Genomic DNA, 15,963 nt, shown 5'->3' with positions numbered 1-15,963 from the left:
GGTTTAAATTCAAATATGAAATCGAGGAAATTATGGCATTGACTTTGCCTGCCTGTTTTGAGCCCTGTAAGTGCAGGATCCCTACCTAAGCTTGTGTACCAACACTTTGTTAATATTTATCTGTTAAATATTTAGTAATTGTTAATTATTAAATTGTTATCTGTTAATTATTTATCTGCCAAGACTGTCCTACATATTGTTAGAGCTCATACAGTATTTTACTGACATATGTCAATAAAGAGCAACATGCAGCTGCTCATATTTTAAGTTTTTATAGGTATCATGTACTAATATTGAATTTTCATATTTTCAACACAAGGTACAATTTTGCATGTAAACCAAAATGATTGAAGTTTTGAAACACAATTAAGTTAAATTACTTAAACATAAATTACCTTTTTAACTTTATATTAAAATTACCTTAACTGAAGTTGAAAGAAAATTAGCTTTAGATTGCAAAACTCAGAATCCTGTCATATGTATAGGGTTAGGATGTAAAATTACCTTCATTTTAACCTCTGAGTAGTTGTAAAACACAGATTTTTTGGGGTTTTTTTTTATTATTATTCAAATACCTAAATTAGAATTAATAGAGAAAGTCCACACTTGCCTCCTACTGGGTATCAGGTAAGTGAATCAGAAGGGACATGCAGATATTCTCTACAATCCACTAATCAGGAAACAGATTTTATGCATCTTTTCAGAAAGGTATTTTGCTTCTGTATTCCTGAATGTGTCTGCTAAGTCCTAATTGGGGAACAGATAACACTTAAAAACCAAAACAAAAATCATCCCATAAACCCCAAACCCCACACATTCCAGTTAACAAGAGCAAATAGTAAAATAGGCTTTACTCTTCTTATTGTATTTTTGTAAGGAAAAGTAACCACAGGGAGTGATGAGTAGAAGGAAGAAACAGACCAGTCTAAGGTCACATCAAAAAACTTCTTTCATTGACCCAATATGCTGTGCAAAAGGGATCTTCAACTTACTTTTTTTGCATTATGATCATTGTAGGGACCACAACAGCAGAATAAATAAATAAATAAATAAATAAATAAAAAGGCAGCCTATAGTAGTTTGCTGCTAAACTAAATTCTTGCAATTCATTCCTTGATAATATCTTATTGTACCCAGATGCTTCTGTATCTCATCATGCTACGTAATATATACGCAAAATAAGAGATGATCATTCTGCAGAAGAGATTTTTGTATTTTGATTGTTCATTCCACTTGTTCAGAACAGAAAGAGCTCATTTTCTTTCTACACTGTGCTGAGGAAGCCAGAAAGAGTGCAGGAACAGGAGAATCTTGGTGGACAACGTTCCAGTGCCATGCAAGCTGCTGCCTCATGTGCCAGTGCCTTGAGACTCAGCATAAGGCAGCAGCTGAGGCAGACTGTCCTTCAGATGGCCTGCAGAAAGATCAGTCAGAGAGCATGATGCTGACTGAATTTCCATCTGAGTATGAGGAAGAACTTCTTTACTTTGAGGGTGGCAGAGCACTGGAACGGGCTGCCAAGTGAGGTTGTGGAGGGTCCTTCTCTGGAGACATTCAAAACCCACCTGGATGTGACTCTGTGCAGCCTGCTCTGGGTGAGCCTGCTTTAGCAGGGGGTTGGACTAGGTGATCTCCAGAGGTCCCTTCCAATGCCAACCGTTCTGTGATACTGTGACTGCATAGCACTGATAAAAGCACAATTGAAATGACCATTTGAAAAGGGAAAACTTCAACTTTAGACAACATTTGAGGCTCTTGGATTTTTAATGAAGTCAGGCAATCAAAAAGGACAGGAAATTCTGCTGCTAGAAACTTGCCTATAATCTATTACATTATCTTACAGTATCAGACATGCATTAACCCTTACCTTCAACATACAAAATTCACTCACATTTTCTACACAAATTCAATATGTTATGCAAAAGAAAAACTAGCCTTGGAATCAATGGAAAATATTCCAAAGCCAATACTAAAAGACTGACAACTTGACTCTCTCAGTCTACTTGCTGCCTTTGGCCTTGTTCTTGCAGTGTACTAACAGGGTAGGCAGGCAGCATTATTTAAACATACATGAGGGCAAACAGTCCTGAAGAACAACCTCAGTTTGTGTAGCACTTCTCCCTGTTTACTCCACAAACATATGGCAGACATGGATATTTCCAAGGCAAGACAAAAAGCATTAATTGAAAGCCTCTGAATGAACTGGACTTAAATCAAAATAGACGTGGCTAAGACCTTTACTTCCTAACATGAGGAACAGTAAGTCAGGCTTAATATCAGAAGAAATAAAAAATATTTTAAATGCCACATTACACAATTGAAGGTTTAATACTTGGAGGTATCTACCATGCCCAAATGCTTACATCCAAACCGTATCCATATCCAGCCATATCCTAATACTTAGGTCGAGTATAGTCTATCAAATTACATTAGTGATTGGATTGGCCCCCTGCTGTTTTATACACAAGGGAAATTTTTAGATTACCAATAAATGCACCATGGAAGAACTACCTATACTGCAATGCCCATGAGAAAGCCAATCCATTGAGAAATCAGTCCCTTTGCTACCACAATGCAGCACCACAGCTGTCTGAAGCAGCCTGTGCAGTAAGAGTGCTGTGAACTAGCAGACACGTAAAATTAGACACATCACAATTTTTAGTTCCTTATTTCCTACTATAGCTTTTGAAGGTATTCCTTATTTTCCAGGAACTTTTAGGTAATATTTGCACAGATTGCCATTATGTCCCAAACAGTTAAACAGTGATTCTAACACTGTTCGTAAAAATAATAATTTAAAATAATTTTTCAAAAAGTCTTTTTCCCCCCCTAGTTTATCTGTGGCAAGCCACCTATAACAACAACAACAAAACCCCAAAATATTAACATCAGACCTCTTTACACAACACTGAAATCTGTCAATTGACTGGCAAGGTCATAGTTACAGTCTCTCAAATTGCCTCCAATATGCAAAAAGATTTTAACTCACCTTATTTAAAAAAAAAAAACAACCATGTTTTCCACAACAGGGTTAAAAAAACCCAACTGAAAAAAACACTTAACCAACCCACACTAACAGGAACCATGCTACAGTTAAGGACCACACTTCCCCAGATAATTAATTATAGAGTCATAATTCAAACAGCAGATCATGCAATAGTATGACATCCACATACAGAAAAAAAAAAAAAAAAAGACAAGTGGAAGAAGACAGCATACATTCTACACAAAAACATATATGATTTGCTTCTATTTACTTGAATATATGTCATTCAAGAGCTTATGATAGAAATAGAGGTTCTTCTTCCTTAGCACAGGATTACCTAGTTTTATTCTACACGTGGCTTGTCAGCAGCTGCAGTAAAGCAGTTCAGAAGTTTTCATTTAAAGTTCAACATGCTTACCAGCTATCAGAATTCTCCTGCCTTGCAGTGTAAGCCCACACACCAAGAAAAATAAAAAAGAAAAAAAAAAAACCCTTAGGATAAAGAGTCCTTTCAGCACCATGCAGTCAGCCCGCGTTCCTTCTCTTCTTACTTCCAGCTACTAAATAGCTTCTGCTTTTCTAACCCCTTCTGTACCATACCTGGGAAAAAGAAAAACTTATCAGAAAGCCGATCCTGCTTCCACACCCTAAGCCACTGTGAACACAGTATTTAACTTCAAACAACCTGCCCTTCCACATGTACCAGAAAACCAACAACAAGCAAAACCAAAAAAAACTTCAACTGTAGTACTCTAGATATCTCAGCTCTGTGTATTTCACTTTCCAGCTCTGATAGCCTTACCTACATTTAGAGTTACCTACCATCTCATCAACTATAATAAGCATGCAATCCATGTCAATCTTAGCAAGGATGATAGACTCTCACTTTTCATATTTAAAAAGCATTCTTCCTTCCTGAAACTGAAGCTAACATTCGACAGCAAACAGCTACAGTGCTTGATTTCTTGAGGAAGGAAAAATACTTGAGGAATTCTTCCATGTCCATCCCAAACTATAGATTTAGGTTGCTACACGGGCAAAGACAGTCCAAATATTAGTGACACAAAGAACTACCTCAGAACGAATGTAGGGGAAGCAGAGAGGGGCAGGAGGGGTTTCGTTTTCTTGGGATATGTACTTTTGTACTAGCAAGGAGAGCTCAGCAGAGCACTGTGGAAAATAGACTACTAAATATATGCACTCCCATAGTCTTCACAGAGCACAGGTCATCTACTTCTGCTCAGGTCTCTAATCTCCTTCCATGGGACAGAAGGAAAGAAATAGTGGAAGATCTATTTTTAAGCCAGCATTGGTGTGAGCAATATCACTCTACACCACAGGGTAGCAGATGGAATTGGATTTTTTTTTTTCCTGCAGCAAACTCTCTTCAAAACGTCACTCTAATAGAGAATGTCTGTAGTTTTTTCCTGATCTGTAGACTGTCTCCCAAGTATCTTCAGGCAAAAGGAAACAATCGGAAAGCCTGGCGCTGCAAAGGGGCACTTTTGACACTTACTGAGCCTGAACAACATAACTTGAGTTGGCATTTGCACCGCTGGATAGTCACTTCTCTGCAAGTGAGGGTTTGGATTCTGCAACCACCATATTTGAGTATTCATTACATCATGCCTAGACATATTAACTGGAAAAGAGTTATGTTAAACTGCTATGCCCCAGAGACATTCTCCATGCAGATACTTCAGCAGCATTACCACCCCAGTCTTGCAGACACTGGCTGTTTTCCTCTGTGTCAGCTTTAAAGACACTTTCCTTTTGGAAAGGACTATGTTAATACTCTCTCAGCAAACCATAGTGAAAGTCATGTATTTAGAGATTAAAAGTCTGAATTATTTGTATCAAAGAAGTTTTACAAGACCTGTGAAGGATTTCTGAGGTCTTATTTCATATGAGGATCATGGTCCTGGTCACAATTGTCAAATACCACATGCTATTTCAGTTGAATGCTGAACATGTACACCTTGACCCCAGCAGAACAGAAGCAATGAAGAAGAGCTTGGCAAACATCTTTAAACATCACTATTTAACCCTGTGGGGAAAATAAGCAATCTGACAATTTGAGATATATGAGACACCTCTAGAAATACTCCTCAGTTTTCTAAATTATGAAAATATTTAAATCAGTGAATCACAAGTCAGAGTGAAATTACTTAATCCCTTTTTTCCTCCTTTTTCATTTAGAACCTATCTCAACATTTTCTGTAAATTACATGAGGCACAAAAACCAATTAAGATTAGTTTTAATCAGGATCCAGCTAAATGTCATTTAGGAAATAACAAAGAGGACACAATATTCACAGTGATAAGATCTACACATTATGTACCACATTCCAACATACCAATATTGCTCAGATTTTTAAACGGTAAGCCTACTTTTCTGTTGCAGTTGAACTGCATTTGCTGAAAACAACCAAAAAAAATCCCAAACATATAAAACTAGTTAACTACACTGTTGGTATTGGCCACATGAGAAAAGCAGATTATACTGTTAAAAGTTAACAGTTGTTAAAACCAGGAAGCAACAATTCTCCACAGTTCAGATAAACAGACACTTGTTTGTTTAAGCTCTACCAAAATCCTTGGAAGAGGTAACTCATTTGGGTTTTGAGGTTTCTTTAAATTATGTATTAATACACACAATGTTAATATTGTTCTTATTTCTATGAACAAAAAGCTTTCAATATATCCTGTGCCCAAGCAGTCCTTACACAGAAAATAAATAAGATGAACACTTAAAGGGGCAATCCTCCACACTGAAGTTGAACACCAAGGGCAGTCCATGCCCACATAAGCCAGATCTCTTGTTGGCTATACATACAGTTAGGATGGATGTTTTTCTCCCCCTCTGGCTGCATGCCAGGAATGTTATTCTGAAGATACACTCTATGCTTGATACAGGACAGGGAAGGATATATGGAAGTTTAGAAAGAGATTAGGTGCACAAGCAACCACTTGGGTTGTTGCATTTTGGACTTTCTTACACCCTTCCGTTCAACCTGACCACAAAAGCCACCACAGAGTGCTATGGAAATTACCTCCTGCTACCTGACCTAGCTCGGCAGTCTCTAAACAGCACGTTGAGTGCCAGCTTGGGTGTTAGCATACCCTTCATTTGTAAGCCTGCTGAGCCCATTTGTCCACTGGATCAGATACAGATTAATAAAGAACAGCGTTTACTGCATTACCATGCATAACTTAAGAGAGTATGAATGTAATTACAGATCAACAGTTGGGTCAGATCACCAGAACTTGATGAAAATCAACTTAAAACTTTGCATTAACCACCACTCTATTTTCTAAAATGGACAATTATTTTTAGTAGAAAATAGATGCAACTTGCTTTCAAATTTAAAATGCATCTTAATAAAATTCACAGTTCCACCTTTAGTATTAAAATAAGCCAAAACACAAATTCCCAATAATTTTATACACCAATAGCAATTCTCATTTTATTGCACATACCACAAAAATCAGATGTTTTGCAAAACCTCCCTAGAATCACATTTTCAGCCAAAAATCTCCAAGCTTTTATTTTAAAGAAATAAAAATCCTCTTTTTTTAAGAATTAAATAGTTACAGGCTTTCAAAGGACAAATATAAAGGATCTCTTTTTAGGAACTTTTGAAAACCATCCTCAGGCGTCTGTCATCCCACATAACCTTCCTGAATGCTATAGTACTGCTAGCCCATAGGAGAATAGTTGAAGTACAAAAGAATTCTACCTTCACAGATGTAACGTAGTTTCTTAAAGACAAGTTTTAATGTCAGACAATGAAAAGGAATGTACAGTACTCTTGGACTAAGACAAGGACCTTTTGGCAAGAGTCAGCTAAAGAAAAGGCTAGCAGTATAATTGCATAAAACTGAAAAAAAGTTTCAATTCTATCAAAACCAATTTATTTTTTCTGTATCGGTGACTTGGATTCTTAAATCACCAATTCTGAAGGTGAATGTAATTAGCCGGTAAGTTTCATTTCCCAACTCAATTACTGCTGTTAATACAAATAATGTGTATATTAATATTCAATTAAGAAACTGAATAATCACAGACAAAATAGTGAATGGTGGTCTGTGAGAGTAAAGAGGAAAAAGATTCTGATTACTCCCTACAAGAAGTTGTCATCAAGCCCTTCTGAAACAGGACAAAACATTTCAAAAGAAACATCTTAAAATATTATTTGCTCTAACAGTTTTACAATTCAGGCAATTTATAGGGGGTTTTTAGGTCTGCTGTAAACCCTAACTGTGATTTCTGATTTAAAATATTTGTTTCATGGTAGAAGAGAACGTACAAGTATGAAACAGCTTAAGCAACTGAATGCCTGAGCCTAGTAGAAAGATAAAAGGCTACCAACAGAACCCTTAAGTAAATAAAAAGTCACCCTATATCGGCATACTAGCTGGAGCTTAAAAACTAGACAGTCCTCACAAGGAACAGCAACTGGTGGGACCAGGATCCTCAGCCAGAACCAGAAGCAGTGGCAGGGAACCCTACACCCTCTCCCTCCTCTACCTCCAGAAACCACCGAGTAAAGGCAGGAATATCTGCTCTCAAGTTGTCCCAATCAAGGCCTCTCGTGCTTCACGGAAAGAGAAGACAAACCAAAGATGCAGGTAGAAACTTCTCTATTGACTTTTGCTTCAAGTGCCACAAAGTCCCCAAAGGGATCACACGGAAGCCCCATCAAGAATCCAGGTGGTCCAGAGAAAGAACACAGCACCAAATGGTGGCACAGGATGGCCACACGCAGCAGGGCCACCAGCAGCCCTGGCACTGCAGCACTCTGGCAGCTCAGACCCTGCAGGTTTCAAGTATGTAGGAGCAGGGCAGAGTTACAACATAATCATATGGCTACAAGGCTCGGTGCCCTTACAGTAGGTGCAAGTCCCTACCGTGAGGGCTCGGTCACAACAGTGACCGACAGAACCACAAGCCTAGCATGGAAACATCACATGCTCAACTAATAAAAAGCTAAATCGTTTAAAAGGCCAGAATAAATTCAGCCACTGAATCAGTTCAGAGTTACTTTTGCCTTCCTTGATCCTCATCTGCATTTGGGCACACTAGCATCTATTCGAGAGGGAGGGCAAGTGCCTGCAGTTACTTAAGAGGAGAAGGATAGACCTGCACGTCAGCTGCATTATTATGTCTGCTGCAAGGCAACATGTGGTCAGAAGTCAGGAATAAATTTCACACCTCACATTACAGTTCCACCACGTTTTTCCTTCTTTCCAGGCTTTTTAACTTGTTTTAATTATTATCTGTGACGTGCTTAGCATTAGTACTTAGTAACTAACACTATTGCATTGCCCTGCCCTACCTTCTCTCAGTGTCTTTTGCCTCCAATTTTAATCCGTTTTGTGCTCCATTTTACTGAGCATTACAGAGGCATTAAATTGCTCTGAAACTCATTAAAAATACATCTCTTTACATGCCTGGCTTTGCAGACTACTGTAGCAGTTTAATTTTTCTCCTCTTCTGCTTTTACTGATTTCTCCGTATCTTCTGATACCGTCTCGCTGCTGTCTATTTGGTGTGCTGGGATCACTCTCTGATTTTTACTTAGTTCATCAACATTTCAACACAGCTGCATTCTCTTTTCCCTACATTAATTTCAAAAGTTGTTTTTTTCTGCTAAAGCCATCATTGTTAAAATGCGACTTCCAAGGCAGCTAGTTGAAGAAACCATTAAAAATTCCTCTTTCAATTTCCTCCTCTTACTTGCTTGGGTTATTGACAAAACTACTAATCTCAGGATACCCTCTCTAAACAGAATTCCCTCTCCCCTTGCCAGAAGTACAGTAGTTTATTGGCAACAGCCTGAATATATCAAGCTGTCCACAGCTACACATTTGATTAAAATGTTTCAACCATCAAGAGCTGGAGGCAGTGTTTATTCATAGATTTAACATGATGGAAGGGATCGTTCTGATCATCTAAGTGTAACTATTCATCCTGGATCGCCTTATATTCAGAGGAGTTATTACACACAGTATCCCACACTGCAACAGAAAGCCTTTTCTTTCCTCTCATAGAAAAAGGAGTTTCAGCTACAAGATTTGCAGTCAGTAACTGGATTAAAATACTGAATTGACAACAAAGTGTTGAAGAAAACCTATCCAGCGTTGACAGAACTAGAAGAAAAAGCTCACAAGTATCTTATTTTAAAATTTACTTGCTTCATATTTTCCTTTTCCTCTGGCAAACCCTTCATCCTGTGAAGATATTTTGTCTTATACAGCAAATACATAAAACAACTTTAAGACACAACAGTGCAAAATACAGCAGTCCAAGTGCTTTATCACAGATCACACTGTACCCAAGACATACTGACAAGCAGCATCAAATACTGCCCAGTTACTAACAGGATTTTGACTGAAATTACTGCAAAATGAGATAGTCCCTCACCATGACTTAAGAAGTGGGTGAAAAGTCTGACAACTGCAGTTTTAAGTAGCACAGGTATTGACAGACAAGGGAGAAAATAATAGCCAACGGCAAATAATGTTTCTTTTTAAAATGAACAGCTTCCTTTCTCAATATTGTGGTTTACTGGTTGCCCAAAAGTAACACAATCCTTGAGCAAGCTCTCCTTTTCCAATCCAGAAATCTCCTAACCATATGTATTAATTTACCTGCAAAAGCAACCTGCTTGTGATTTTGTACCACAAACTGATTTGTATTGTGTATGCAAACTATTACTTTTTCAGTTCCAGCTACGCCTGAAAGTATTTCAGGAATGGCATTTACCAGCACCTCCACAATTTTGTCGTCTTGGGTATATTCTAAAGAAGTCTCTCCAGTGCTATAATTAAGATATAAAGAATCACTAACAGAGGCTGAAACTATAGCAATGATTAACTCGACCTGTGGAATAAGCTCACTAAGATGTAGCAAGCTTTCTGAGACACCTGTGATCTAACAACAGACAAGGGAAACAGGGTAACGGAGCACTGCAGTCAAAGCCATATAGTACAGAGGACAAATTAAGTTCTCTAAGAACAAATAGTGTGCATGTTCCCCAAGAAAGTTCAGCTGAAGTTCACCAACTTGTCAACCACCAGGGGTCTCAAAAGACCCCAAGAAAGATCCTCAGGAGTGAAGCGTGCATACACAAGTGCTTTATGCATATGTAAATCATTTTGGTGAAGTAGTTACAATACGTATTTGATTTGGGGGAAATATGATGAATACGTATGTTTTGTTGTAATAAATTGAGGAATGCTGGTCAGATAGGTGCACATGATTTGAGATGCTAACCTCCGTGTGCCCAGCGCTGCAATAAAGAATGCCTGCCTTCTAAACTTGCAAAATGAAGTTTAGAGGATTTTCTTTTTGCCAGTTTTTCGGTATCACCAGCAAGAAGCAGACAGGTTATTTTCAGTAAATCCATGTCAAACTGGAATTCTTCTTTGAAACCCTTCGTGTATTGGCACTAGCAAGTCAAGCAGTGAATACAAATTGTAATTTACTGAAGCAAATCACCATCCTAATCACCAGGAAGTCAGTATTACAAGTATTACAAGACCAACAACAATTATTGGGTAAAGCAAGGGCCAAATAGACCCACCAAGCCAACCCAAGATACACATATAAGTGACTTCAATCCTGGATAGTCTATGAACCAAACAGTACACTGTTATTGGCTTTACGGGATTATTTTGATCCTAAATATTTGGAGGAAAAGCAAGGGAAGAAAGGAATAAGAAAACAGTAAAAATATATTCAGGAAGCTAAGTTCCATTTCCTGCACTTTCAGAGAAGACATTTGCTTCAATAGGAGGCACATGGGATTAATTTGGCCCACAGAAACAGGAAGCTCTCTAATAACAGATGGGAAAATGTGTTTTCACGCAAGTTCTACATAAAGCAATTTTTTATACTTCACTTTCTCTCACATTTGAAGGGAGAGGAATATTTAGCAACAGTTTCCTATATATTCACCTTCCACTCAGCATTTTTAAGTATCAGCTGTCTCTGGTAAATCTCAGCTTCAGAAAAATTTCAATAAAACAGGAAGGCATGTAAGACAACTAGTTCTCTTTTGCAGTGGTCTTTAATGCATCTACAGATTCCAGTCACTGTTTAGATTAGCCCTAATGATCCTACAGGTTTTCCCTGAATACACCGTATCACAATCAGGTTTTCAATCACTGCAGACCAGTCAACAAAATGCAGCGGGTAACACGAAGCCAGGAACAAGGAGAATGATAGTCCAAAATTCATTCTTTTCAAAAATAAAACAAAACCAATAACAATGAAAAACTACCAGGCAAGGCATAGTTCTCATTCTAGCTTTATAAGACTAAAACCCTGAACAAAAGCATTTTTCATAGACTTGAACAGCACACTATTAAGAGTCTCATTTAGTTATCTCCCACTGCAAGACAGAAACCTGAAAGACTACTGAATTTCTGTTAACATAATCCCATAAAATCATATCCATTTAACAGGTAGAGATACAACAGTAGTGGTGGGGAACTATTTTTTTTCCTGTCAAGTGTTTGCAGACACCTTGCTGCAGTGAATGCTGTCTTGAATGCAAATTACCTCAGCTCCCTAAGAGGCACACCGCAATGTCTGAGACTGCCAACATACAGTACAATGCCAGCAGAGAGATATTTAGGGAAAAGGGAACAGAAGAAAGCAGTGCAGAAAGGGTGTAAATTTGCACATACGTGAACAGAGCCAAGGAACCAGTGCAAGATTTGAACCTCACAGAAGTTAACCCAGTCTGTGTGCAGCAAGGACATAGATGACCGTACTGATGGGAGGAAGAAGCTATTTCTTGCTGTGAAAGTGAGTTACTGTGTCCTTGTGTTCTGAGCTATGTCTTCACAGCTAAATCTAGTCGACTTAAGTGGAGTTACAGCCTTCTAGGATAGCTTAATCCCATGCAGAATCAAAGCAGTGCCATGCTCACACTTTGCAGAGCTTGTGGCTAATGAAAGTGCTGCACAAGCACGCAGTAGCCTAGACCTGCTTCTTGGCAGACAGCTAATTTTGAGTTAACATGCATACGGGAACTTGAAGTAAAGATTTGTTCGAGTTAGTATCAACTCTGAATTCTAATTCAGCAGAAAAAAAGACACCGAATCCACATTAGTTATTCCCTTCAAAAAAAATTATTAATCATGCTACTGCACTGAATGCTCTTCTCTAAACTGTCTCCAGATATCAGCCTTGATGTTTTCCAGCTATTTCAAAGTATCTCTGAAGATTCAAGTACTCTTTTGTCAAACCTTTATATTAATGTCAACTTCTAACAGGAAATAATTTTTGCTTTGTCTTTTAGGTAGGTAAACACACCAAGCCTTTTCAAACTCAAATGTTAACAAAATTCAATTGCAGTTTTGCTCATGACCATGAACCTGAATGACTTGGAATATGGTATGTTGAAGAGCAGAAAGATTTTTCTGTTAGAAGTCAGACACTTCTGTGCAATGCTCAACAAAAGACTGATGCTGTAACAGAAACCTTAAGCGACCCCTTTCAGCATTGGAAATGTTTTCAGACAACACCAAGAACGGACATAATCTCTGATCTTCTGCCTCCCAGTATAGAAAACCTGCCACGTTCCCTATTTCATCAGGTCAATGTCAACAGCTGTGAGGAAACTATTGTGTGTACAGAAGTTATAATAGGTCTTATTAATTCTCTGCACTAACACACAATTTACTAGTCTGAGAAGAGTTCTGATATGCCTGCCATATATATCATCCAGGGGTTTTTTTCTAATGCATTTATAAGCATATATAGCTCATGTAATACATCTAGTTTCTCCAGGTGCTGTCCAGATAAAGATCTGAGACAATTGCCAGAGTCCCGTCCCCAGGCAGTAAAGTAACTGGCCTATTTCACAGCACTCAGCAGGGACAAGGATTGGAGATGTCTGAGCTAGGCTAACCCCTCCTTTTCCCTAATAAGGTTTTCAAGCAGGTCAAAAGCATACTTCTGCATTAGAAAACCCCTTTAAAATCCAGTTAGCATTTTTAAGCCATAAAAGTGTAAACACCTGCTTTTTTGTTGTTGCTGTTTCATAGGAGAAAGAACACACCCACATTTATGTTGCATCTGGGGATTAAAGTTTATACTTCCAAAATCAAGGCAGTTTGATCACCTTTTGTGAGCAACAGAAGCAAGTGCAGTTGCATTCTGACTACAAAGAACAATGAGGAAGACTACAAAGCTATCCCGGGATTATAGGATGCTGGAGCACATGCCGCAGTGGCCTGTGCCAACAGGAAGATTAGACAGGGAGTCAAAGTCCCACTAAAAGAAATTGTTTGTATACACAAGGTCTCTTCACCTAATTTTCTAGGAGAAATGGACTATGAATGAAAAAAGGAAAGATATACATACCTACATGAGAAAAGCCTAAAATCATCACTGAGTCTCCCTTTTATTTCCCACATCTTTGGGATTAATTTATTTTAGTTTCGTGAGTTTTTCATATTGCAATCATATTTAGAAATCATGATGCAGTAAAGTACCATGAAGTTGGTTACTGCAGTGCAGATTTGAAGTTATCAAATGCAGAGACATTTGATAAGCAGCACCTCGCATATGTCTTGGCCCTCACAACCTTCCTGCCATCCAAAAGCCACAAGAATGCTGACACTGAAAAAGCTATGCATTGCACTTGTTTAGTAGATAAGTCACCCAGTGGAGTTGTTGCATGCACAGATGAAAGAGCAACAATAAAAGACTGTAGATGAGTACGAAACTTACCCAGAACTCCAAGGTAACAGGGTACTGCAGGAGCCTAATGAAACTGAAAACTAACTGAAAACACAGTATCCCTTTGCAAGCTTACTTTTACTAGAGGAGAGTGAAATCCATTAAGTCTACCTACTACAAATAGAGCTGCCAGTTCCTCTTTCCCGATGTAAACATGCAAGTAGGGCATTAGGAAAAAGAATGAACCCACAATTTTTTATTGGTAGTGGCACATACATATCCAAAGTTACTACACATTAGAGTTAAAACAAAGCACGCTATGCACAGCATGGCGGTAGTCTGTTCTTATGCGTGCATACTTACTGTTAAATGAAGCAGGCCACTTGCCTGGGAATTTGCGAAACAACAGTCCCGAAGCAAAACATCCCACCCTTATATTCCTTATGTTATAATTCCCAACGTTTTAACAAGCATATGTCAGAGATGTCAAGCTTTATTTCGTCCACTTTGTCCTTCCACATCCATAAACCCAAGCTTCTGTGACACTACAAGCATGAGCCCAGCGTGTCACACCTGCTGTCACACCAGAGTGGCTGGGTTTAGACATACAAATGGGTGTGTGCGTGTAGACATACAAATGGGGGTGGGGTGGTGGTGTTAACTTGCTCATAGGCAACAACTTTCTGAAGTTTGCATTTTATGATCTCTTATGTTTATAGCGTGGCCAAGGTCATGCAGACCAGCAGCCGAAGCTGCCGTCCCTTCCCAGAGCGCCGCGCTAACCCCGCACGAGCGGCTGGAGCCCAGCACGGGTCCGGTGCCGAAAGGGGCAAAGAAAGTGGCACCGGGGGGGGCAGACACGGGGCGCGGGGCTGTCGGAGGAGGGAGCTGGCCCGCTGCGGGGCTCAGGGCTGTCAGAACTACACCTTCGGAACGCTCCGTGCCGAGCTGCGGCTGCCCCGGCTCCGAGCCCCCGGCGGGCTCCCCGCTCCCCGGCTCAGCCCCCTCCCGGTCGCCGTGCCAGCGCTCACCTCCACCGCACGGGCTGGCACGGCAGCGGCCGGCGGGGCGAGGCGTCCCGGCTGCACCAGGAAACACGGCCCTTCCCTGACAGACCGCCCGCTGCCGGGCCAGCCGCCGGGGAGCCCGGGGCAGCTCGCCCCCGAGCGGCGCGGCACCCAGCCCGCACGGCGGAGTCACCGAGCCAGGCGGGGCTGCGCTGCCGCCCTCCCCGCTCCCCCCCGGGCCAGCCGGCACCCCCGGGGTCCCGCCCGGAGCGCGTCCCGCAGCGCGGCGGTGCCGGCGGGGGGGCCGGGCCCGGGGCACCGTTACGGCCGTTACCTGCAGGCGGCCTCCGGGCGGCCGCCCCCTGCGGGGTGCCCGCGGGGCAGGCGGGCGCTGCTCCATGGGGGGCGGCGGGGCTGGATTTCCTGCGGATAGCCGTCCGCCTGAAGTGCGCGCCCTCGGCTCCGCTCATCCTCGGGGCGGGAGAGAGGCGGAGTGAGGGGGAAGCCGCGGGGTGCTCAGCGTCCCTCCCGCCCCGGGGCGGCGGGGCCGGCATAGCCCCGAAGGCAGCGCCTCCCCCCCGGCCTCCTCCCGCGCCGGCCCCTCACCTGCCCGCCGCTCCCCGCCCCTTCCCGCCCCCGCCAGCACCTGGGCCGGGCGCCGGCAGCCGCCGCCCCGCACGACGCGCCCTGCGGCCGCTGCCCCCGGGCGCCGCGCCCCGTCGCACGGCAGCCCCGGTCCGCCGCCCGACCCGGGCCGTGGCCGCGCCGCAGCTCCGCCGAGCCCGGTGCCCGCGGGGCGAGTTCCCGCCACGGCGGCGCAGGGACGCGGGATCCGCGGGATCCGCAGGATCCGCACCCGCTGTGCGCCCTCCCGGCCGGTGCAGAGCCTCGCCGGCCTGCGGCGGGGTCCGCAGCGCCCCACCACCCAGCCCCGACGTGTGCCTTGCGCTCCCTCCCTTCCCTCACCGTTCGCCTTTCAAACGCCTTCCCTGGAAGGGGAGGCCCCGCTCCTGGAAGGTTTATCAGCGTACATAGAAGTTGTTGGCCATAACACAGCTCCCCTCTTCCAACGAAAGTTCTCGAAGATGTCTGAGTACTAGCAATTAAAAGTGAGTTTTGATGCCAGGGTTGGAGCTGCAGTACTTGCATCAATAACCTCTCCAGCTGAATGCTGCGTTCATGCCAAAGCTGTTGCCTCCCTCCCAATGTTAATCCATACTAACAGAAAGACAATCAGAAGGCCATACTGCTGCAAGACTTTGGATTAGGTT

At 41.9% G+C, this 15,963-nt stretch overlaps 1 protein-coding gene across 2 annotated transcripts in view; it reads right to left on the bottom strand.

Moving 5' to 3' along the window:
* Window positions 1–15,218, bottom strand: part of FGD4 (FYVE, RhoGEF and PH domain containing 4) — a 110,955-nt gene extending 95,737 nt beyond the window's left edge. The window contains exon 1 of one of the 2 annotated variants that reach the window (XM_040594033.1): window positions 15,027–15,218. In XM_040594033.1, the coding sequence (XP_040449967.1) occupies window positions 15,027–15,162 (136 nt within the window). In that variant the 5' untranslated portion in view covers window positions 15,163–15,218. Of the gene's footprint in view, window positions 1–3,404; window positions 3,535–15,026 lie in introns of those variants that run through there. The other variant, XM_040594034.1, reaches the window with a different exon arrangement.
* Between the last annotated feature and the right edge of the window lie 745 nt (window positions 15,219–15,963).

This window comes from Falco naumanni, chromosome 5 (genome assembly GCF_017639655.2).
Source record: "Falco naumanni isolate bFalNau1 chromosome 5, bFalNau1.pat, whole genome shotgun sequence".
Taxonomy (NCBI): domain Eukaryota; kingdom Metazoa; phylum Chordata; class Aves; order Falconiformes; family Falconidae; genus Falco; species Falco naumanni.
The sequence above is the reverse complement of the archived record's forward strand: the minus strand, read 5'-3'. Positions and strand labels throughout refer to the sequence as shown.